We start from the raw sequence: 25,308 nt of genomic DNA, 5'->3' as shown, positions 1-25,308 counted from the left end.
GTCCAAAAGAAGAGGATGAGAGGCCTTTGGCTTCGGCACCTGAGCAGCCAGCCCCTCTGCCGGAGGTGGGGAACCAAGATGCAGTTCCACAGGTGGCCATCCCTCTCCCTGCCTGCGAGCCACAGCCAGAGGTAGATGGGAAACAAGAAGTCACAGACTGTGAGGTCAATGATGTGGAGGAAGAGGAGCTGGAAGAGGAAGAGGAGCTGGAAGAGGAGGAGGAGGAGGAGTTGGGAGAAGATGGGGTAGAAGAAGCAGACATGCCGAATGAAAGCTCTGCGAAAGAGCCGGAGATCCGGTGTGAAGAAAAGCCAGAAGACTTATTAGAAGAGCCACAGAGCATGTCGAATGAAGCTCGTGAAGACTCTCCAGACGTGACCCCTCCTCCCCACACTCCCAGAGCTAGAGAGGAGGCCAACGGTGATGTACTTGAGACATTTATGTTTCCGTGTCAGCACTGTGAAAGAAAATTTGCAACGAAGCAGGGGCTAGAGCGTCACATGCACATCCACATTTCTACCATCAATCATGCTTTCAAGTGCAAGTACTGTGGGAAACGGTTTGGCACACAGATTAACAGGAGGCGGCATGAACGGCGCCACGAAACGGGGTTGAAGAGAAGACCCAGCATGACTTTACAGTCCTCAGAGGATCCAGATGATGGCAAGGGGGAAAATGTTACTTCTAAAGATGAGTCAAGTCCACCTCAACTCGGGCAAGACTGTTTGATATTGAACTCAGAGAAAACCTCACAGGAAGTACTGAATTCATCTTTTGTGGAAGAAAATGGTGAAGTTAAAGAACTTCATCCGTGCAAATACTGCAAAAAGGTATTTGGAACTCACACCAATATGAGACGACATCAGCGTAGAGTTCATGAGCGCCACCTGATTCCCAAAGGTGTCAGGCGAAAAGGAGGACTTCTGGAAGAGCCACAGCCACCAGCAGAGCAGGCTCCACCCTCCCAGAATGTCTATGTCCCAAGCACAGAGCCAGAGGAGGAAGGGGAAACAGATGACGTGTACATCATGGACATTTCTAGCAACATCTCTGAAAACCTAAATTACTATATTGACGGTAAGATTCAGACCAACAGCAGCACTAGTAACTGTGATGTGATTGAGATGGAGTCTAATTCTGCACACTTGTATGGCATAGACTGTCTGCTCACTCCAGTGACCGTGGAGATTACTCAGAACATAAAGAGCACTCAGGTCTCTGTGACAGATGATCTTCTCAAAGACTCTCCCAGCAGCACAAATTGTGAGTCTAAGAAACGGAGGACTGCCAGTCCACCTGTGCTCCCCAAAATTAAAACGGAGACGGAGTCTGATTCCACAGCACCCTCGTGTTCCTTAAGTCTGCCCCTGAGCATATCCACAGCCGAGGTGGTGTCCTTCCATAAAGAGAAGGGCGTCTATTTGTCGTCCAAGCTCAAGCAGCTTCTTCAGACCCAGGACAAGCTGACCCTTCCTGCAGGGTTTTCAGCAGCTGAGATTCCTAAGTTAGGTCCCGTGTGTGCGTCTGCTCCTGCATCCATGTTGCCCGTGACCTCTAGTAGGTTTAAGAGACGCACCAGCTCTCCACCGAGCTCTCCACAGCACAGCCCTGCCCTTCGAGACTTCGGGAAACCAAATGATGGGAAAGCAGCATGGACAGACACAGTCCTGACTTCCAAGAAACCCAAGTTAGAAAGTCGTAGTGACTCACCAGCATGGAGTTTGTCTGGGAGAGATGAAAGAGAAACCGGAAGCCCTCCTTGCTTTGATGAATACAAAATATCAAAGGAATGGGCAGCCAGTTCTACTTTCAGCAGTGTGTGCAACCAACAGCCATTGGATTTATCCAGCGGGGTCAAACAGAAGTCAGAGGGCACAGGCAAGACTCCAGTCCCATGGGAATCTGTATTGGATCTCAGTGTGCATAAAAAGCCTTGCGATTCTGAAGGCAAGGAATTCAAAGAGAACCATTTGGCACAGCCAGCTGCAAAGAAGAAAAAACCAACCACCTGTATGCTTCAAAAGGTTCTTCTCAATGAGTATAATGGTGTTAGCTTACCTACAGAAACCACACCAGAGGTGACCAGGAGCCCAAGTCCTTGTAAATCCCCAGATACACAGCCAGATCCTGAACTTGGTCCTGACTCAAGTTGCTCAGTCCCCACTGCTGAGTCTCCACCTGAAGTTGTTGGCCCTTCCTCACCCCCTCTCCAGACAGCCTCCTTATCCTCCGGTCAGCTGCCTCCTCTCTTAACCCCCACAGAGCCTTCTTCCCCTCCCCCCTGCCCTCCTGTGTTAACTGTTGCCACTCCACCACCTCCCCTCCTTCCAACCGTCCCTCTCTCCCACCCCTCTTCTGATGCCTCCCCTCAGCAGTGTCCCTCTCCGTTCTCAAACACCACTGCTCAGTCTCCTCTTCCCATTCTCTCCCCAACAGTGTCTCCCTCTCCCTCTCCCATTCCTCCTGTAGAGCCACTTATGTCTGCTGCTTCCCCTGGTCCCCCAACACTTTCTTCCTCCTCCTCTTCTTCCTCTTCCTTCCCTTCCTCTTCCTGCTCCTCCACCTCCCCCTCCCCACCCCCTCTTTCAGCAGTGTCATCTGTGGTTTCCTCTGGGGACAACCTGGAGGCATCTCTGCCTGCAGTAACTTTCAAACAGGAGGAGTCAGAGAGTGAAGGTCTGAAACCCAAGGAAGAGGCCCCACCTGCAGGGGGACAGAGTGTGGTCCAAGAAACATTCAGCAAAAACTTCATTTGCAATGTCTGTGAATCGCCTTTTCTTTCCATTAAAGACCTAACCAAACATTTATCCGTCCATGCTGAAGAGTGGCCCTTCAAATGTGAGTTTTGTGTGCAGCTGTTTAAGGTTAAGACTGATCTATCAGAGCATCGATTTCTGCTTCATGGGGTTGGAAATATCTTTGTGTGTTCTGTATGTAAGAAAGAATTTGCCTTCTTATGCAATCTGCAGCAGCACCAGCGTGATCTCCACCCAGATGAGGTATGCACACACCACGAGTTTGAAAGTGGGACCCTGAGGCCCCAGAACTTCACAGACCCCAGCAAGGCCAATGTGGAGCATATGCCAAGTTTGCCAGAAGAGCCTTTAGAAACTTCTAGAGAGGAGGAGTTAAATGATTCCTCTGAAGAGCTTTACACGACCATCAAAATAATGGCTTCTGGAATAAAGACGAAGGATCCAGATGTTCGACTTGGTCTCAACCAGCACTACCCGAGCTTTAAACCTCCTCCATTTCAGTACCACCATCGAAACCCTATGGGGATAGGGGTGACAGCCACCAACTTCACCACCCACAATATTCCACAGACTTTCACTACTGCCATCCGCTGCACAAAGTGTGGGAAGGGCGTCGACAATATGCCTGAGCTGCATAAGCATATCTTGGCGTGTGCGTCTGCAAGTGACAAGAAGAGGTACACCCCTAAGAAAAACCCAGTGCCCCTGAAACAAACTGTGCAGCCCAAAAATGGAGTGGTGGTTCTAGACAACTCTGGGAAAAATGCCTTCAGACGGATGGGGCAGCCCAAGAGACTGAGCTTCAATGTTGAACTGGGTAAAATGTCTCCAAACAAGCTCAAGCTGAGTGCGCTGAAGAAGAAAAACCAGCTGGTGCAGAAGGCCATCCTTCAGAAGAACAGAGCCGCGAAGCAGAAGGCGGACCTGAGGGACACTTCCGAGGCGTCCTCACACATCTGCCCGTACTGTGACAGGGAGTTCACATACATTGGCAGCCTGAATAAGCATGCCGCCTTCAGCTGTCCTAAAAAACCTCTTTCTCCTTCCAAAAGAAAAGTTTCCCATTCGTCTAAGAAAGGTGGCCATGCATCATCTTCTAGCAGTGACAGAAACAGCAGCAGCCACCCCCGGAGGCGGACTGCAGATACCGAGATCAAGATGCAGAGCACGCAGGCACCCTTGGGCAAGACCAGAGCTCGGAGTACAGGCCCCGCCCAGGCCTCACTGCCCTCCTCGTCCTTCAGATCCAGACAGAATGTCAAATTTGCAGCTTCAGTGAAATCCAAAAAAGCAAGCTCTTCATCCTTGAGGAATTCCAGTCCCATAAGAATGGCCAAAATTACTCACGTCGAGGGCAAAAAACCCAAAGCTGTTGCCAAGAGTCATTCTGCTCAGCTCTCAAGCAAATCCTCCCGAGGCCTGCATGTCAGAGTGCAGAAGAGCAAAGCTGTCATACAGAGCAAGACTGCCCTGGCCAGTAAGAGGAGAACAGACCGGTTCATAGTGAAATCTAGAGAGCGCAGCGGGGGCCCAATCACCCGAAGCCTTCAGCTGGCAGCTGCTGCGGACCTGAGTGAAAGCAGGAGAGAGGACAGCAGTGCCAGGCATGAGCTGAAGGACTTCAGGTAAGCCCAGAGCTCGGGGAGGTGAGGACTGCTGCAGAGCCGTAACTGGCCTGGAGGATGTCTTTCCTCCTGCAGCATATAGACAAGAGCATTTCAGCGAAGTGCCAGTTGCATAATTTGTAGCATACCCCCACTGCCTTGGCTGCTGTACAGATGAATAAATACATTTTATTTGACTTAGTACTCACAAAGTGGTACCATTTCTTTAATTTCGGAATGGAACTTGAACCCAGTTCCCTGTGTGAAAGACGAAGTTCTCTTAATTTACATCTTGGGCAGTGTTCCAGAGCCACTCGTGTTGGTTCCTTGCCCTACATTGCTCCTTGGGATTAAGTGGGTCACAAGTCCATTAGCAACCACAGTGCACTCTTGTGATTTACTAGTTTGTGATTTAAGCAGACTTGATAGTGTCTAAAACTGTTCTTATTAATGCTTCCATTTGCTAGTATTTGCATTTAAAATGTTTTCCATGTTGCTTAAAATAAAATAACCATATATGTTAAAAATGCCTTATATTCCTCTCCAGCCCTCTGCCTACAGCCATAGTGAGATCAGCAGTTGAGTTCTAGTGGGGAAGAAGAGCAGGCCAGGCCCTGGGGCTCACTGCTTCTCCTGCAGTGTTAGGTTTCATTTTAGGTCTGAGCTGACCTTACTGCCTTATTCCATATTCTCCCCATGTACATACGGTTCTCAGGGACAGAGCGATGTGGCCCTAGTATGGTCTGTTATATTGACTTCTCAAGCTGAGTTGATATACACTTGGAATTCCTTCTCCTTCCCAGATAATGTCCACAGGTCAGTGGCTGTCAGAAGACTGCTCTGCACATACTCGGACAGCTTCTGTGTGGCCTGTCTTGTTTCTGGGCTGTCATGGCTGTACTTCTGGGTATTGGAAGCAAACAGAGGTAGGGACAGCTGTGGAGTGACTTGTTTTAGAGAAGACCTAAGCATACTAAGGTTTCAGTGTCACTCAGAGTCCTCGGTGCTGTGTGTCTTGAAGCATAGCAGAAGAAAGCTCTAGACATTGGGCACAGCAGTTTGAGCAGTTTCCTGTAGGGCTGAGGATTGAGATGTTTGGAAGGTACTTCAGAGCGTGCTAACTAAGTGTTAGTTACCGTCCATCTGGTCACGTGTGGCCACACAGATGCTTGGGCAGCATTATCGAGTTGGCTGTGGTGACAAAAAGCGCTGTTTTCAGCTGTCAGTGCTCCTTACTTCTAGGGAAGTTCCACACCAACTTAACATTATCGAATCATCATTTTCATGAGTTACCATGCAGGTGATTGATGTTTTAGAATGTACTTTCTTCTAGTGTTTTGTAAAAGAATTAACTGTTTTGTACTGGATCCTGTAGACTTTTCAAGGGTGTCTCTTTTCTCACTCCAGTGGATTTTAAACTATTTTGATAGTTAACAGAATTACATTGCTGGAGTTAAAGTTGGCCTAAAAAGCACCACTTAAAGCTGTAGATAAGAAGTCCCAAGTAGTGTGCTCAGTAACAGATGCAGCGGGATGTCCTAATGACTAATCCTTTTCCTTTGTGAGTCACTGCCCCTGTGTTCTAGACTGATCTGCAGGATGCAGGACATCATCCAAGACACTTAACCAAGAGGCTGTGACCTTGTGAATTGTTTTGGACAATTAAAAACCAAATGTGTTCAGTTGAACATCGAGTTTGATTATCTAGCCATAAGAGTGGGCATTTCTGCAGACTGCATTTCAGTCATTACTACCCCTAGCAAATCTAACAGTAGGATTCCTGGCTGCTGGCATCCATACACCAGGTGTCCTCTAACTCAGGGCTGCTACAGACTAGCCTGAGCTCTTCTCGGGGCTTGTGTGTTGTGTGCTACTAGGGAGGAATGTTAACTGACAGTGGTCCTCAGCTCCAGTGTTTGTCTGAGTTGGCTCAGAGGAGACTCTGGTGCATGGAACTCCCATGAACTGTCGATTTGCTGTCCTCAGCTCTGCAGAACCCGTAGCTTATTCCTTCCCTGTTTGTTGATGGCAGCAAACTGTGATTATATGTCATGTCCAGCATCAGGCACATGACACTTGAAAGCCAGCATAGATAGGGTTCTGCAGTTTTTCAAGGATGCAGATCTAGCCAGATGGTTACCCTTCCAGGATAAAGAGCCATATGCTCCAAATACTTTTCTCACAACAAAGCCACCAAAAAAGCAGGGGAGCCTCTCCCTGAGTCTATCAAATCTGCCTGGACCATCTTGCTACTGCCTTTGGATCAGTTGCTGAGAACTCCTTTCCAGAGAGGAGAGCAGACGCTTCCCATGTTCTTCCCTGTAATTCAAAGAGCTCCTCTATCCAAGCAACATTTCCATTTCTCATGACACCTCCCGCACCCCCATGCCCAGAGGTTAGAAAGCTGGAGAAGAAGCCAGGACAGATTCTCCCCTGCCACTACCAGTGCTGAGTCAGCAAACCACCCTACCCCACTGCGTGCCCCACTGCGTGCCGTGGGTGGGAAACAGTCCTGTGTCCATGGAGCAGGAGTGGAGTTCCTAACCGTTAGAGTTGTTTGTGTGTTTCTGTCTTGGTGACATTTGTCTTACAGTCTCTTCAGCTTTTCCTTTAATATGGTCAGTTCATACAAGGTTGTGTATGTTGTCATTTATCTTCAGTTTTCTTATTTTCTAGGAACTTCCTGTAGGAAAGCCCCCCCCCCCAAAAAAAAAAAAAAAAACCCTTAACTGACTAAAAGATATTGCATGCTCAACTTAGAGTAAGCACTACGGCAAAGGATACGAAATCTGCCCAGCTTGCAAGACCAGTTGAAGCTGACTCAAAAGCTGTACCATACAGCTGCTTACCGGCAGGCGTCTTGCCCTGGTTAGTGTCAGGCATCCGTCTCTTGGGTGGAGCTCACGTGTGTGCTGTGCTCTCAGGGGATTGAGATCCAAAGAGAAGGGTGCCATAAGATAGGCCAGATGGACTGGCTCTCCTCATCACCCGACTGGCAGCTCAGCTTTGAGTGTGGCCCTTGAGACTGGCAGAGAGCAGCTAAGAGCAATTGAACTGAACCTTGCAAAGCTAGTGCCCTTGTTTTATCAGTGGTCCTAGTTTCAGGGATGATAGATCGGGTGCACCCACCTCGAAACGCTTGCTTATACCAGCCCTTGATGCCTTTCTTTCATGTGAATTATACATTCATGTGAACGTCATGAGAGGCGTTTAGTTGATCCCTAGCCCTCACCCCTTTAAAAAAATCATAAGCAGATTGCCAGCATAATGCAGAGGAAACCAGATTGGCTAGGACTCCTTCTCATGCCTCTATTAGTGTTATAAGCATAACTTGTGTCTATAAGAGGACATTAGCCTCTCACTGTCTGGCACTAATTTATAGCTATTATGAGATGCTATGTAGCAGTATATCAGTGCACGGAGAGCATCCAGGCCTGGATAGCTGTTTGTGTCTGCACACCAGGCCTTATTCTTGTCTCAGTAGATTCAAAGCAACAGATCAGCCTCTTCTTTCCAACCGGGTCAGCACCACTTCTCCATGAGTGCTGATGCTTCCCCTAGATTAATGACTGAGGTGGTGGAAAATGGCTATATTTTATTCATACTGTGTTTTGTACTCAACCTTAAAAGTAATCTACCTCTTAAAATTTGTAGTTTAATACTTGTTTGATGAATTTGTGCCACTTTAACCTTTCACTATCATTCCCATTGTGTTAAATTTCTGTTAAGGAGACTTCATGTTGGAATACTGTATAAAGCATTTGTAGCAGTTTAAAAATAAAGTATTTAAAGTTATTTAAACTGTTTGGGTGCTTCAATTGTATTATGTGGTCTGTAGCCTACATTTGTGTTCGCATTGTTAATCCAGACGGTGTCTGCTATACCAGAGTTTGCTGCAGTTATTTTATTGCTTCTCGTCACAAAGTGCTATAAAGATTATTCGAATGAAAGCATTAAAATTTATAATTTGACATACAAAAGGGATTGTTCACTAATTTTAACCAGTGTAGCCTTGACAGTTTATTACAGACACACAAGGGTGATGTTTGCTACTTTGCCCTGAGCATGGATACATCCTCTGTCAGGTATCTAAGAAGATCTTTTTCCATGTTATTTAAAATACTTGATAACTAGGGGAGAATTGGATGATGCATTCTCTATCATTGTAACTAATAAACTCTTTATAAACACTTGTGAAAGGACTGCACTTTGTCCATGAAGGGGAAACAGGACACTTGGATCTTGTTTTTTTGTGTAGACCAAGTAGTCGGCCATTGGCCTGGGACCTCTCTCCACCTGTGTCTGTGTGGCGTCAACCAAGTTTTGCTAATTGTAGTTGATTCCTCTTTGATGGTAGGCGCTTAGCTGGATCGAGAAGTGCCTAGTGGAGTGTGAGAAGAGTGCAGAGGACTGAGGGAGCTGTTACCTGAGCTCTCAGCCGCTTCTCTGACCTTCCTATAGGGAGGGAACTGCAGGCTGACAGTGTGTCCAGATAGTCACAAGTCTACCTGCTGGGTTCCAGGAAACCAGTGAGAAGGAAGGGAGGGTAATGGGAATTGGGAATGTCTTCAGCAATCGTTGGAACATTGTGCACATATGCATACAGATGTACAGCAGTGACCTGCCAGGAAGCCAGATCTTGGAGATACTCTGAGAAAGAGAAACAGCTTCCCTCCCACCCTGTCTGCTTAGCATTCATTCCTGGTACCCTTGTGTTTGGTGGGTTAGCCTTGGATGAGTGCTGTTTTCTAGATTTTAGTTTCCAGTATGCCGAAAGCAAGGAGTGGACTGCTGCTGGGTCTGTGCACTGTCCCACCCACACTGGTAAACAACAGGGTATGCTTCTCCCATTCTCCATGGCATCCCTGACTCTGACAGGCGCTGGAACCTCAGACACATTTGCCAAATGGAACAGTTCCCAAGAAGTCATGCCATCCGAGTCTGTCTGGGGGAGCTGTTCTATTCCAGAGCTCTCACCCTTTATGCAGAGTGAAATATTTTCTCAACATTAGAAAGGTCAGTTATTGAAGCCTTCTGTCCCTCTCACTGTTGGAAGGCTCCTCATGTCATTTCCAGTGATGAACCCCGTGACAGCCTTTGAAAGCTCCCTCGGGATGATATTTCCTGGCGAGGAGAGCTTCTAGAGCCAACTTAGAGTCTAAGTTTGAGACTAGGAAGGAAGGGTACATGGTAAGACCCTGTCTCAAAAGAAAATCCAGAAACCAGCAAAGCTGCTGTAAGCCTGTGTTTTCCCAGTGGTCTCTCCTCTTTCCTCACCCTCCCCGCCAAGGTGGAAAGGTTTAATGGGAGGACAGTAGAAGAGGGGAGGAACAAAGGCGGGCACTGAGCACGTGGAGGGAAGGGGGTGGGGAGAGAAGGGACAGGGACAGAGGACAGGAGAGCAGAGAGAGCAAAGAGCAAGGGTGTGGTCTCTTAATTAAATGTTAATTAAAATTCTTAATATTTGGGAGTATTGCCCCAAAACTGAGTGAGAGGAAAGATAGAGCCAACTTTGAGTGTTGCTGTCTCAGGAACTCAGATGTTCATACTTGTATCAGTGCTTACTGACATCAGGGCTCATGTGGCACTCGATTGCATGTTGAGGTTTGCTTTGCTTTGACTGACGTCCATAAGAAATTTCATAGAGGGCAGTTCACTTTGAAATTGGATCAGAACCCAGGTAGATAGATAGATAGAGAGGATTACGTGAATATCCGGGCCACCTTCAGGTGCCCTTAGGACTTGCCTGTTGGCTTTCCAGATCTGTTAGCCTCTAGCCTTTCTTCCCTGACACTAGCCTGAGAACATTTCTGCTAGAATGTGTGGACAGCCCATTATGAGACAACCATGTCCCTTCTGGCTTAGCCCAGGGCCTCTGCAATTCACCGGAAGAGCTCTCCTTTAGCCAACCTCTCATCAACATAGACTGTGAGACCCAGGAGTGCTGTTCAGTCAGTCTCTGCTTTAAACATTTTGGTTAATTTCAGCACACGCACAAGAGTTGAGTGTGTAGCTCGATCCTTGGGGCTCTGGGTTCTTGACCCTCATGATGCCTTATGACCATCCTGCCAGAGCTCTGCAGGAGTCATTCCTGAACTCTGAGTCAGGGACTTAGGGGTGTGTGCACAAGTCTCTTTTCTATACCTTGAGCCTACCTGCCACAGACCTGTTTGACCCAGGGCTTTACGTGAGTGGTGCCGTGGAATGCCAAATAATAGATCCGTGTTGAGTATGAAAGCAGTCAGTGTCATACAGGGAAAAAAATGAGTCAGACAAACCTTGGGGTTTGTGACTGTGATTAAGAAAGGTGTCAGCTGTTGTAAACTAGTCTCAGTTGTGCCTTCTGTCCACTGCTCCATGCTCATCACTTACTTGTTTGGCCTCCCTTCCCAGTATCCCTTTCCTCTTCCAGAAGTATTAGGGTTGCCTTCCGGTCCCCCTGGATCGTCTTGGTAGGTTTCAGTTCCACTTTTAAAGGAACACTATGACTGAGGGACAGAGGGCAGGTCTGCCCCAGCCCCCTTGTCCTTCAGTCCTTCCCTTCAGACTAGGCAGTTTGTCATCACACTGACATCCTTTGGGGGGAACCTTTTGCTTCATCAACGATTGACTGCAGTAGGAGCCAAGTGCATGTGATCAAGTTTGTTAGCATCGCAGACATCGCTAGCATCGTTTGACAGTGACTCTTAAGTCAGCCAAAGACTGCCAGAAGGCCATTGTCAGCTGTGTGTTAGCCCCAAGAGGAAGGCCAGTAGAGGCTGCTCAGCAAACTGCCGCAGATCTCCCTATGGTGGTATTGTTGTTTTAAGATGATTTGAAGTTTGTCTTGTGAGAGTTTTGCCTGCAACAGTTGTGAGCTGTCACGTGTCGGGAACTAAACCGTCATTCCCCTCCTCCATGTTGTAACAAGGGTGTTTAGGGCCTCAAGGGTCTCTGTAAGCTTCACTTACTTTCTGACTAATCCTGAGAACTAGAGATGGGGCGGGGTTAAGCTTACGTGACTGCATCAGATTACTTAATGCAGTTCCAAAAATCAGATTCAACTTTGAGCCACGAGGGTCTTGAAAACACTTGTGTTTTCTGCCCCACTTGTCCTGGCTCCGTGTCCTTCTTAAGCCTTGGATGGGAAGTGATAAGAAATCCAGGCAGATGTCACAAGAAATGTAAACATCTTAAAGAAGACATTAGTGTTCGGCCAACAAACCAGAGCCGAAAGCTTGCTAAAGAAGCCACTTCTCCGGGGGGTCCTGTGATTAAGTTCTCACCAGTCGTTGGATGGCGCAAGACTGTAATGTCTTTAGGGAGCCACAGAGTCTGGGACTGAAGCAGTGTAGGTGTATGGTCCAAGCAGAACTCTCCTGTCAGTGTCTAGACATTTACTATATCTACTGGAGTTCCACTTTAATAATGTGTTGAGTCAGCATCAATCTCAATGTAAATTTTAAACAGGACTCTTGTCCTAGAGACGTACAGTTTGCAGCACACGCAAGCAACAAGAATGTGTGTCAGCCTTTGGACAGAGTCCCAGCATTGTTTTAAGAGTAGCTTCTGCTGAGATATATTTCAGTATTCCTTGTTGGGGTGAAGTCATGTAAGCCTCCTGGATTTAGTTTTGTGGTCGTAGCGTCCTTTTCTGACATATTATAACCAGGGACAGCCACTGCTAACCCAGATGGCTTCTGTTTCCATTTAATGACTGGATGTGTTCAGTCTGGCCCCTGACCCCTGACAATTAGAAAACATCAGTGTATGCCCTCAGGTATCAGGCTGTATTCTGCCTCTTACTCTGGAACCGGAGAGCATTCCTGTGCCCTTGGGCTTGAAGATGACTGGTGGAATGAGCCAGTCCTGTTGAGCAAAAGTAGCCACTGTCGCCCTGTGTGACATCTCTCATGAATGTATAGTGGGGGCTCACTCTCTGTTCTCCTGGGACCTGGGGCAAGTAGAATTCTCCATACAGCTAATCCAGAGGGAGAAGTGATCCTTGAATCCTGTTCCACATAGTAAGGGGACCCCACACCTGGCAGTCTGATCTGCAGCACAGAGCCACCTAGTTATATTAAAAACCATATAACGGTTTTTGATGGCAGCTTGACACATATCACTGTCCAGAACTCGGTTTTGTTTCAGTGGAGTGGAGTTGGGAGAACCAGCTGAACTACTAAGATTCCCTTGGTTTTGTCAGTAAGGAGCACTACACAACAAGGCCTCCACCCATGGGGGTCACGCGTGTTAATGAAGGTGACACGGGCTCCTGAGAAGGTCTGGTAGTAACTGTCAACACCCACTGGGTATCAAATACCAAAGTAACATAATCTTGGGAGGTGTCACTGGATGACTGCCAGGTGACATTCAGGAACTGGCTCCATGTGAAGTAGACGGCATGTGCTTTGAGCAGTCTCCCGGCGGCGGTCACTGAGGGACTTTTGGAGGGAGGAGGCTGCTGAGGAAACGCTGCTGCTGCTTGGATGGAGCCCGGGCGTGGCGATTAAAGTAACTGCTGTGCAAAATGACCTGTGTTGCTGTCCTTAAGCATTAATATTCTTTAAAGCCCATTAGTGGCCCTGGGAGCCTCTGTCTCACTGGTGACATTCTGAGCCGTATGTGATCTGCTTAGGTGAGGGGGAGTGTTTTGCCAGAGTATGAACAGTCTTGTTGATTTCAGCTTAAGAAACTGAGAGAGCCATTTTGTGGCTGACCCAGAGCCCTGGGAAGCTTATGGAAAATTCTAGATAGGCTAAACCATAAGGCTTGAGACTTTGAAATTAGCCTCCCAAACGAGTTGTAAGCAGACTATGGAGTCCTTTCCCTCTTACTCTTCATGTAATTTCCTTTCAGTTTTAATTCTGCATTCCTTTTGCTTTTGTTGTGTCTTCTTGGTCTAGAGTAGAGTCCAGCTGTCAGTCTCTTTCATGCACGTTTCTCTTTGTCTTCATAACCCTTTGGTGACGGGGAAGTCAGGGATAGCGTCCAAGTCCAGGGCTTTCCTAAAGTCAGAACTGAGGGTTCTCTGGCTTTTCTGTCCTTTTGCAGTTTTCTGAAGAGGAAATAGAAACTTGAATCATTACTTGGGCCAGCTTGGTGTAGCACCTGCCCATCCCATGCTTCCCATAGCAGAGGGAAAGGAAATTTTTAGGGTGTAAAAGCTACCGTACTTCAAAGCCCCCCTAATGAAACTAACTGTAGTAGTTTCCGGGTTAAAACGTGACTCTTGGAGCTGTTGAAACGATCAACTAAAATCTAGTGAGGGAAGAGCACTGAAGGTTAGCGCATCAGAATGTGGTCCTCAAGATTAAGGATGCATGGTGTGGTTTCGGGAGGTAGCGCAATGGGCAAAGAACTCGCTTCAGAAGCACAAGTGCCTGAGTTCAAGCCCCAGAACCTACAGGGAGGCGGAGACAGGTAGACTCCCCACTAGAGCTGGGTAGCCATTCAGTCTAGCCCAGCTGGCAAGCTCCAAGCCATTGAGAATTACCTATTTCAAAGGACACGGACAGCATTTTTTTTTTTTTTTTCCGGAGCTGGGGACCGAACCCAGGGCCTTGTGCGTGCTAGGCAACCGCTCTACCACTGAGCTAAATCCCCAACCCCTGACAGCATTTTTAAGAATGGCACTCAGGTGCGTCTTCTGGCCTTTATGTGCACTCACTTGTACTCACACATGCACATACTTAGAAAACATGACAGCTGATCCATCAACAGAGGCTATACGTGCTGGCAGAACAGTGTAGCACCAGTCATTAATTCAGAGGCAGGGGTACGTACATCTGACTGCTTCCTACACAGTCTGCACTGGTGCCCAGCACAGACCTGCACCCTTCCTTATAGGCAAGTCTTGACCTCAGCCAAGCCTCCTGAACGAAGGAAGTTGAACTGGCCATGTAGGCTTATGAAGTTTTCGGTTGTGTTCCTCCAAGTGTGGGAGCTGCGAGTAGGCTCATCTCCTCCTTTAGTCCCGACACTTGGCATCCGAAGGCTTACTTCCCGGTACTGCCACCCAGAGTACACTGCAGCAGACACTCCTCTGTGTCTTCTGATTTTTACCAAGGTTAAGGAAGCCCCTTGCTGATTTCTACGTTGGCCTATTTGCACAGAGCTGTACCCACTTGGCTGGGCCTTGTTTGAACATGTTCCCAAGGCCTCGTTCCACAGCCTACTGTCACACTCATCCTGGTGCTTTCTCCATCACACCCATGAGTCAGAGCTGCTGTAATAAAGCAACTGACAGAATCAAAGCGTGACGCTGCAGATGAAGAAAACGGGTCTCCTCAGAGTGTGCCACCCACTCGCTGTTGGAGCTGGCAAGGCGGGGAGGCCCCAGAAACACTCTGGCCTCTTGATGTGAAACCAGCTATGGGCAGAATGACATGGTTGAGTTTGTCTTTAGCGTTACTCCAGCATACTGTGTGTGCCCAGTGGTTACAGTTTGATGCCTCTGTAAATCCCAGCCACCCCCCTCCCCACCTCCACCCCCCACCCTCACCCCCTAAGCCAGTGTTTACCTCCCAGGAGTCATTCATGAAAGTAACATTGTTCCTGAAAGCGAGTATGGTTCAGTTATGTCCCAGCCCTGGGTTAGCAGAGATGGGTGGATTCCTAGAGCTCCCTGGCCAGATAGCCAAGACTCCTTGGTGACTTCCAGGCCAAGGAGAGGTCCTGTCTTTAAAAGCAAGGTGGACCAACCAGAGGGACAATACCTGAGGCTGTCCTCTGTCTTTCACACGCACACTAAGGCACAAAACTAAACGTTCATCCTCTTGAGGCTTAGCATAGGCCCCTGAGCAAATCCTCCTTGGAGAACATCCCTTCCCCCCAACCTCCGCACCCCCTGAGTGTGCAGTGTTTGAGCCTGGCTCATGGCTACTTCACACAGTGCCAACGAGTTAAGTAAACCAAGCAGTTGGGTCAGTAATGAGCTGTCACCTATCCTTGGAGTCCATACTGCTTGAGCTTCAATCTTGATTCTTCAAGCCAGGTGTCTGTGCTTGGGTGAGGTGCTTACCCCATCTGAAATGCTGGCATACCCATCTCACAGTTCTTGGGTGAATAGATTTCAGGGAACAAGGCCCCCAGCATGCCATTAGCAAGGGCAGGTAAGGGGAAGGAAATGGAGTGTCATTTTATACCTGTCTCCACTTGGCCACGAGCCTGTGTATTCCCCAAGTCAGAAGCAGCATGTAGCTGGGCCAGGTTGTCCGTCCCCAGCCAGGAGGAGCCTTTCTGGAAGGCCTCCACCCAGTGAGCTGGAGAAGCAGCCCAGGGTGGGACAGATGACCTGAGGCCACACTGTCTCCTCCAGTTTGCAGAGCAGGTTAAACCGTTTAGGTTGGCGCCAGACAGGGTGAGGACTTTGGAGGAAGGCACACAAGCAGAAGGCGGGACCTGGCCCCCATCCCATGATGTCCCTGCTCTTCCGGCAGCTTCATTCCCATTGACTAATGCCCATGCAGTCACTTGGTAAGCATGCCTTTCCAATGACAGTGCCAGATCTGTGTCTGGGACTCCACTAGCCAGAAATGCCAGGCTTCTTCCATGGAGGTGGGGGCAATAAGACTTTTGTGAGCTGCTCACCTCCGAGCTTGTTCCTATAAACCATCTTCACCACTGCATCTGATGACAGGCTCTGGAGTCCCACAGCGGATACTGACAACGCACGAAGCCTACGAGAACCTCTGTACCAACAATAGCACCCCGCCCGCCCCCGCCCCGTGAAGGTCGAGCCTCGCTCTGCCCTGGTACTCTCCTCATCTTTTGACATCTTCATCTTTAAAAGACAGGTCCTAATCAACATTCTCTCATCTCCAAAGGACTTGGTCTCGGAAAAGAGAAATTCCATGGAATGCCCAGGGAAGACCATCCCTCCCACTTCAGGTTCTCCACAGTGGTTGCCTTCATTTTCTGGCAGTCAGTATTCCCGGCACATGTCTTTATGTTCTTCTTACCTTCGTTGCAAATGGTGTCTTCTGACCCAACTGGACAAAAAGGAGAACCTTGGAGGTTGCATTCAAGAGAGATGTAGAGAGGAGAAAGTTGGGGAAGAAAGGGGGGGGGTCATTCTTGGGCTGCCTTAGGCTTCCCTACCTGAGCTGGACTTGTCACAGTCACAGAGTTCCTACGGAGATGATGTCCCTGAAACGAAGGGGCAGCGCTAGTTGGAGTAGGGGGCGTGGTGCGTGGGAGTGGTCTGAACCCGAGGATGTATTCACAGAGTTGTAAAAGATAGACCTGTTGACCCGTGTTCTGGGCAGGACTCAGGCAGTGGGTGCAACCCTCTGGGCTGCAGGTGCTTGGAGAATTGGACTCTTGGGAATGGGGACCTGCACGCTGGAGGCGTAGCTGCACAGAGAGAGAGCTTGGACGTGGATTTGTTCCTGACTGAGGATTCACTGTCCGAGCGCCCCTTTGTGCTCAAGGCAGAGATGGCCCCATAGGTAGGAAATGAGCAGCTCTGAGCTGCCCCTTTTCTTTGCAGTTGGTGTGTTTTGGCTCAGCTGGGAGGGAAAGGAGAGTCCAAACAAGACCATTACCCGACTCCCAAGCTTCCCTCTGTGTTCCTAGGGCGACCTACACTGCACCAGCTCTCACCCTTGTGAGTCAGAAGCCACTGGTGGCCCCCTTACAAGGGCACATTTCACCAAGCGCCTTGCAGCCTCAGGCTCAGCTTCCCTGTCTGACCATGACCTAGGCTAGCCTCTTCCTCAGCTGGCTGGAAGGGAGCCATCTACAGGGGTTTCCCCTCTGGCAGCTTCCTTGGCTGAGGTCCTCAGGCCCGGCTGTCCTGCCAGCCTTCCTGTTAACTGGGTCAAGTGTTAGGAGCTTGCCACACACCAGACGTTTCAAGTCCAGACCGAACAGGTTTGACCTGGAGGCCCCCAAAGAGGCGGAGCTCAATAGATAGACCCTTTTGGGTGAGAGAGAGGTCAGGGCCTTGTGGACCTGTTAAAAAGGAGAAACCCTCAGCCATCAAAAAGAGCATGGCCATCTGACAGTGTTAAAGAGGAGACTAAAAGACTGTGTTTGCCAACTGCCCATGTCCACTGCAGCTTACCTCAGTATCATAGGACCACAGAGACCTCAGGTGTCCCAACCTGTAAGAATCAGAACCATCTAGGACCAACAATTTCTTTTCTTTCTGGCGCGTGTGTGTGCGTGCATGTGTGTGTGTGTGTGTGTGTGTGTGTGTAAATGTGCTCATTTCATGGTGCATTCCACCTACCTCACTTTGAGACAAGATTGTTCTTGTTTCCACGACACTGTCTAGTTGACTTGGTAGTGACTGCTGTTCCCATCCCCCTGTAGGAGTGCTGGGATTGCAGACATGCACTACTACATCGAACTACTACATCCGGTGTTTTTCTGTAAAATCTCAGGAATCAGACTCAGCTATTCAAGCTTACGTCACATGAGTTTTAACCTGCTAAGCCATCTGGCCACCCGGGAGGGCCAGTGTTTTTCTGCCCCTCCAGGGCCGCCTGCCCTTTCTTCCCCACTCCAGATCAGATAGTCTCTGCACGGCAGGCTCCACCTACGTCCTCAGCTGCGGGTCTCCACAGATGCAGGGTACCAGACTCCCCCTGCCCCCCCCTCCCGGTTTCTTTTAAGGCCTCTGGCCCAGGGCTGTTGGTTCTTATCTTCTGTAGTTACTGTGCTGCCAGACCAGGGACCTCATTTTGAGCAGAAGTATGTAGCTTGTCAGCTCTCAGAGCCTACTCTCAAGTTTCCAGTGCTGAGCTATGGGAGGGGGGGAAAAAGCCAAGTCCAAATATCTAAGGTTTGGAGCCCTATCTTGGGTGTTTTAAGCATTACCGGGGGTTCCCTTGAGTGTCTGGGTTAGAGAGCCTCTGTTCCCGGCTTCCTCTGAGCTGGGAAAGGGACAGCTCAATGCAGACCTAGCTTGCTCCTTGAGGTCGGTCAGAAGATCTAGAGCAGCGGAACCCCCACACTGAAGAACCCATCATCTCCACCACTGCCAGGCCTGTGTCAGGGGTGCCCACAGACTCAGGAGCAAAGGGTTCTGGATTCGTATCTCGACTGCTTCCCTGTAAAATTTGCCAGCCAGTGCCCCGACCCCTCTGAACCTCCTCTTTCCTCCAATAAGACGGGATCATGGCTCCGTGCCTTACAGGGCAGGGGATAAAGGAACTCCTGCAAGGGACCCAAAATAGCACCCTCACGGATGCTGTTGAACCACCGCCTCTCCTTAAGGTATTTATTTTGCAGTTGAGTCTACCGTGGCTCAGAGAGGTTGAGGGATCTTTTGGAGGCCCCAAGGCAAGTCAGAAGCAGAGCTAAGCTCTGGACGGGAGGGGCCTCCTGGACTACAAGGAGATACCTTCAATGGGTAAGGCCAAGTGACCAACATTCCTGGAGGAGTCTGGTGGCTCCTTCACTCAGTACCCGGGGAATTTCGGGAGTTTCGGTTTTGTTTTCTCTTCTTTTTTTCGGAGCTGGGGACCGAACCCAGGGCCTTGCGCTTGCTAGGCAAGCGCTCTACCACTGCACTAAATCCCCAACCCGGTTTTGTTTTCTCTTAACTCCAGCTTCCATGCCTTTGTCCCTCTCCTCCACCTCTGGCATAATACAGGAAGTCCAGTATTGATTCCCACGGAACCATGCCACGAATTTATAGAGATCAGTAAGACAATGATGATAGGCTTAATATAGTGTGTGTGTGTGTGTGTGTGTGTGTGTGTGTGTGTGAGAGAGAGAGAGAGAGAGAGAGAGAGAGAGAGAGAGAGAGAGAGAGAGAGAGAGAGGTGTGAACCAGGTGAAGGGCAGGCAGAGACCCCAGCAGCCACCCTTATGCCTTGGAGAACTCCTGTCCCTTTAAGTCAGGTGCTCCCTCCAAGGTCCTCACCCCGCTCCCACAACCTAGTCTCTGTGCCTACATGTGCTTTCCCCTCAGCCCTCTCTAAAAGTCACTACTGCTGAGCGTTTATCTCTGAGCTGTGGAATCACGCACGGTTCCCCAGGTTAACATGGCCTCTGAGAGACTGAACGTCTGGTGGTCCTGGGCTTTGGTGTTATACTATTCTAACGGTGGCCACTGTTACCTGTCCCTAAGATACTTTATACCTTGATGCAGTTCATTCTCACCGTTCCCACATCCCGTTGCACCCTTGGCCCCTGAACCCCTTCCCCCTCCCTTCATCTCCTGGCTCTGACAAGTCCCAGATTCATGTTCTCATCTGGGTCTTGCTTGGGTCAGCCATCCACCTGACATGCCCCCTGGGTGCCTAGCCAGCATTTCAAGTTGAATCTGCTCCCAACTGTCGTGGCTCTCCCTGGAGTCCCCTGGGGACTCACAGCAGCAGGATGAACTCATCCTGCTCTGGAGCTAAGCTGGAGTGCACGTTCTCTTCACACCCCTATGTCCAGCCCTGTCGTTGCCTGTCCTCCTTCTGCCATGACCCCAGTATGTCCAAAGCTGTGGCTTCTCAGCAAGCCACAAAGGCCAGCCCCCTTTTCCCATCACTTCTCCCTGGATGGCATCAAGTGCCTCCCAGCTGGTCTCCCCAGTACTGGCCCTGGAAACCCACATCAGGGACAAGCAAGCTGTCATTTCATTCTGGGCCTACAAGATCCCCTGCCACTCCTTCACCTCTCTGGTGTTTTAGATACCTCACCTCAGGGCATCTGCGCAAGCACCTGTAAGAACCAAGTGCTTTTGAGATCCGTGGTTGGCCGCTCACACACAGTTGTATCTGAAACTTTCCTCGGACTTCGCAGCCCTTGCCTGCCCTCTGCCCGCCCTCTGACTCTCCTGCCTTCGTTTCTGTAGATGTCGATCTCTTAACCATTGTGGGCTGAGGGGTTTTGTGTGCTTGTTTGCCTTGTGACTATGTGTGCCACACATGCACCCAAGGAGCCAGGCTTTCACACCCTGGGCGCTGTGCTGTGCTTCCGGGCCCCTTGCTGTGGTGGAGAACGATCTGTGTGTGCATCAGGTCTGGGAATGTGGCTTCAAGAGGGGCGAGGTGGGCGGGTTTCCGGAGCTGTGGGAGGAACCTCTGTGGTGGAAGCTGGGGATTGTCCTTGGGTTTGCCACGTCTCCTCACATGCGAAGGCCACCTCGTTCCGGACAGTGAAGGTGATGCGGTTCTTTCCTACGCCACTTGGCAGTGTTTGTCTTTGGAATTTGTTCAGTGACTCGGTATCTTTTAAAAAAGGACTTACTGATAGAATTACCCATCTTCTACTTACTTATTTTGGGATAGGGTCATGTAGCTCAAGGTGGCCTCGAACTCCTGCTGCAGCTTAGGACGACTTTGAGCTTCCGGTCGCTTTGCCTCCCCAGCAGAGCACCACCACGTTGGGTTTTATGTGCTGCTACACTTGAACCCGTAGCTTCCATCAAGCTGCCGACTGAGCCGCACCCCAGCTCCCTTTTGGGGTTTTGTTTTTGTAGTTTTTGTTGTGGCTTTATTTCACCTTGGTCTCAGGTCCCCTGTCCCCTGTCCCCTGTCCCCTGTCCCCGAGAAAGCTCAGGTGTTGTGACCTCACCTTTCCCCAGCTCCCCAAGGCTTGGTGATGCTTGGGCACCAGGGTAACCACTGGGGTTCTTTCACCTTATAGGGAGGCAACCGGGACAAACAAGCAGACAATTCCCTCAGGGACCATGGGTTGCTGACAGCCTGAGACTTGGCTGCTCCTCTGCATCCCTGTGTCACCTCTCTGCATCTCCACCTCCCACCCTGCTTCCGACCTTCCTCCCGTTTCTCCCGGACATACTTTACCTGGGTTTCTTTCCCACAGACTCCTGGGAGCTGTAAAGGGACAGTTCTTCAGTAGCCTGAGGCCAGAGCCCTAGAACCCAACTCCCTTGGACACAGAGCTGTTGCTCTGTAGGCCAGAGGGCAGAAGCCTGGATGCTGTGTGTGTGTGTGTGTGTGTCTGTGTGTGTCTGTATGTGTCTGTGTCTGTGTATAGTCTTTATATGTACATCTGTGTGTGTGTCTCTGTGTGTGTGTGTCTGTGTGTGTCTGTATATGTCTGTGTCTCTGTGTGTGTGTGTGTAGTCTTTATATGTACATCTGTGTGTGTGTGTCTGTGTCTGTGTGTCTGTGTGTGTCTGTATGTGTCTGTGTCTCTGTGTGTGTGTCTGTGTGTGTAGTCTTTATATGTACATCTGTGTGTGTGTCTGTGTCTGTGTGTCTGTGTGTGTGTCTGTGTGTCTGTGTGTGTGTAGTCTTTATATGTACATCTGTGTGTGTGTCTGTGTGTGTCTCTGTGTGTGTCTGTGTGTATGTGTCTGTGTGTGTCTGTGTGTGTGAGTAATTTGCACATATTAGTTATGCATAATTGCATGATAATAGGTTTCATTATGATGTTTTGATACATCTGTATAGTGTAATTTGTCATATTCATCTCCCATTATCCTCTCCTCTCCCTTTTTGACTTCCACTGGTCCCCTTTCTCTTCCCAACTAACCATTGTCTCCTCCTCCTCTTCTTCCTCCTCCTCCCCCTCCTCCTCCCCCTCCCCCTCCTCCTCTTCTTCCTCCTCTTCTTCCTCTTCTTCCTCCTCCTCTTCCTTTTCCTCCTCCTCTTCTTCCTCTTCTTCCTCCTCTTCCTCCTCCTCTTCTTCCTCCTCTTCCTCCTCCTCTTCTTCCTCCTCTTCCTCCTCCTCTTCTTCCTCCTCTTCCTCCTCCTCCCCCTCCTCCTCCCCCTCCTCCTCCCCCTCCTCCTCTTCTTCCTCCTCTTCCTCCTCTTCTTCCTCTTCCTCCTCCTCCTCTTCTTCCTCCTCTTCTTCCTCCTCTTCCTCCTCCTCTTCCTCCTCCTCCTCTTCTTCCTCTTCTTCCTCCTCCTCTTCTTCCTCCTCCTCTTCCTTTTCCTCCTCCTCTTCTTCCTCCTCCTCCTTCTCTTCCTCCTCCTTTCTTCTTTCTTCTTCTTCCTCTCCTCCTCCTTATTCCTCCTTTTATTTCTTCTTCCCTCCCTCTCTGTCCTATCTCTTCATCTCTGTCTCTCCATCTCTCTCTGTCTCTCTTCCTCTGCGACCCACTCATTGGGTGCCATTAGAGTTGCTTATAGGAGTATGGGTGAGGGTTATTTACAGGATCATGGTCTCCTTAACAGTGGCTACACCACTGAATAGAATGTCTCCGTGACCTCCAGCAACTATTAATCACCTGTAGACCTTCCAGGAGGGGTCAGGTACACTTTTTAACAGAGGAAGGAGACAGAGTCAGGTGACGGTCTTGCAGGGAAGAGTGTCCAGACAGACTGAAGAGCCCGGCAGAGTACACAGGAAATAGAAGTGCTGGCCTGAGAGAGTGAATATGTCCTGCCCACCACAAGCGGGTTGACTTTTCCAAGCCTTGCCTAAGCGCCAAGTGTGGGTAAGGAGCCCTGTCTGTGGTGTCTGCACCGTCCCATCTATCCCGACAGATTGGGGTAGGCTGCATGGTGTATGAGACCTCTGGACTTGGCTTCCTGAAACGCAGCTTCCAGAAGGCACCTTGTGCATGCTGCAGGTGGTGCACCCCTCTGAGCAGAGCCAGTGTGTGTGAGGCACAGAGAAAGTCCCCCCCAGCCTCCCCCAACACAGTTTTGCTTTCAGGGAAGTCAGATGCTTGAATGGAAATCTTAGGGACATGACTCTGTTTCTTAGCTGATCAAAAACAGCCGCTCCCAAACCCTCTGGCCTGGTTAGCTGAAGCGGTGAACCCTGAACTGACAGAGGTAGGTGAGGAGGTCAGTAGGGCTGGATCCTGTACATCCTAAGTAATGGACAAAAGGTGGTCTTGTCCTGAGGGTAGTGGGAGGGAGAAGGGCAGTGAAGGGGTGTCATGATCCGGAGGGAGGCCACTGTGGCCAGGAAAAGACCCATGAGGAAGGAACGTTGCAGGAGACCCGGAGAGAGGTGGTCCATGGTAGGGGACTGAGGGAGGAAGGTGAACCAGATAGTCCCCAACAGCAGCAGAGGAGGGGACAGGAAGACCCCCATGGGCCTGGCTTTCAAGATGAGTACCGGTTGCCAAGAAAGAGCCGATGTGTGTCACAAGTTGAGGTCAGGATCTGAATTTTAGGGGTTTCCCAAATGTCCACGTGATGTCCCCTCTTCGTGGAAACGGTGTCTGCTCAGTGAGACTTAGCTCAGAAATGTCAGGCTTGGGCTCTGACCTCGGCTTCCTAAGCTCCAGGACCACGAGGTGGTAGTTACCAGCAGCCGGGCCCCAGAACTCATCTGATGCTTAGATTAGCTCGGAGACCAACTCCTTCCAGAGTGGCTGTCGGCACTTAACCTCCCAAGGCCAGGAAGGAGTCCGTCCTGCAGGCGAATCTTAACCCCAGACTTAAGGGGGGACACCAAGGTGGTGACCCTGGTTGGTGTCCACCACAGTCGGGGAGTTCAAGACCTTGGCGCTGCCATCCCAAGAATAAATCCCTGCCCTTGAGTAATGTCTCCATTTTCTTACCTGTGAAATGAACGTGGAATCATTTGCTCTTTTTGATTCCTGGGGTGGAGGATCCAGAGAGAAAGATGTGGGATTTACAGAAACCATGCGAGTGTGGCTGCAGTTGTTTTCCCTTTCTGCCAAAGACGCCCGGGTAATGACAGAGAGGGCCCTTCCTGCTGGTTGGTGGGAAACACCAGGGTGGAAACCCTGGGTCGGGGAGAAAGTGCGCCCCCTTGTGGCAACGGCTGTATTTGCTGCCTCCTTGTGAGGAGAGGAGACTGGGAGAGGAAGGCTTGGTGATTGCTGATAGGGGCTGATTGTGAATGTTTGACAGATTCACAAGGAAGGATGGTCACAGATGCCAAAGAGTAGCTGTCAAGGCTTTTCAGAGGGAAGCTGAACGTGCAGCGAGATATCAAGAGAATGAACATTCAGAGTTTCTTACGCTAGCCTAGGTTGATGTGAAACTGTTGCACAGGTTGACCCCCAAACTCATGTGATCCTCCTGCCTCAGCTTCCGTGTGCCGGGGTTACAAGCATGAGCCACCAGGCCTGGCTCATTTGATTTCTAAGTCACACTTTACCACAGCTTGCATGTGTGGGACTAACCATACTGTTTATTGGGCTCAGTGCTGTCTCAGGCACCCACGGGGGATTGGGTGTCTCGGGGAAGATCCCTTGTTGCTAAGGGGCACTACTGGGTTAGACTTTGACTGTATAGCTGTTTGCTGCCTTGTGCACTGTGGGGTGTTTCATAACTTCCCTGAGCATTTCTTACCATATGCAATGTACACACACACACACACACACACACACACACACACACACACACCACCCCTCCAGTGTGACAACCCAATTACCTCCAGATGCTGACAAACATGTCCTGGTTAAATAAAACTGACTCCCACCCTCTTGTTTGCCAGAGCCGGGGAGGGCCCTGTCCCTATCTCTGGCTCCCCTAGGTACTGTTACCTTCAAGCAGGTGAACCAGAGAAATGCCTGCCCCGCCCACTTCCGTCTTCTGCACCTCACCTGCCCACTCTCACCCAAGCCATGCTCACCCCTTGTTCTGTGCCCAGAAAGACAACGGGCGCGGACTCTCATGCCTTTCGTTTTCCCTTTGTCAGTTTAGGATGCTAAGGGTCAGAGTCAATAGCTCCTGGGAGGAAGGGACTGGGCTGTATGAAGTAGCACCGTCGGGCAAGCACCCTGGACATTTGCTCATTTTGCGACAGAGGCTCACTTTACGGCATCATTCAGGTTGGCTCCAGTCTCACGATCCTCCCGCCTCAGCCTCCCGGGCTGCTGGAGTTACTGGCACACACAGCCATTCCTACTCTAGTGGTGCAGCAGCGGCAGCTAAGAAGACGGGACCTTGAGCTCTTAGCACCGCAGGAGGAGGGCAGCTCCGTATCGCACAGTAGCAGTTCAGGGTGCAGAGTGCTGCAGTGTGGAGACAGCAGGGATGGGGCGTGGTCTGGACTCACAGGAGGCCAAGAAGGCAGCCTTCCCAGCGGAGGTGGGAGCCCAGCTAGGCACAAGCTGGCTG

At 50.0% G+C, this 25,308-nt stretch overlaps 1 protein-coding gene and 1 long non-coding RNA gene across 9 annotated transcripts in view; one reads left to right on the top strand and one right to left on the bottom strand.

Moving 5' to 3' along the window:
* The window catches only part of Prdm2 (PR/SET domain 2), a 110,586-nt gene that overhangs the window by 80,724 nt on the left and 4,554 nt on the right, over positions 1 to 25,308 (top strand). For 5 of the 8 annotated variants that reach the window (XM_087549473.1, XM_087549471.1, XM_087549472.1 and 2 more), the window contains one exon: positions 1 to 4,381. The exons of the other annotated variants lie outside the window; for them this stretch is intronic. In XM_087549473.1, coding sequence (XP_087405599.1) covers positions 1 to 4,381 — 4,381 coding nt within the window. The remainder of the gene's footprint in view (positions 4,382 to 25,308) is intronic. 8 annotated transcript variants of the gene reach the window in all.
* LOC103692503 (uncharacterized) lies at positions 11,741 to 23,959 on the bottom strand. Its single transcript, XR_015621308.1, has 2 exons — positions 23,778 to 23,959; positions 11,741 to 13,397 (listed from the first exon to the last, which is right to left on the bottom strand). It is a non-coding gene; the product is annotated as an uncharacterized LOC103692503 (long non-coding RNA).

Source organism: Rattus norvegicus, chromosome 5 (genome assembly GCF_021556685.1).
Source record: "Rattus norvegicus strain SHRSP/BbbUtx chromosome 5, alternate assembly SHRSP_T2T, whole genome shotgun sequence".
Lineage (NCBI taxonomy): Eukaryota > Metazoa > Chordata > Mammalia > Rodentia > Muridae > Rattus > Rattus norvegicus.
Note: the sequence above shows the minus strand (reverse complement) of the source record. Positions and strands in the feature narration are given on the sequence as shown.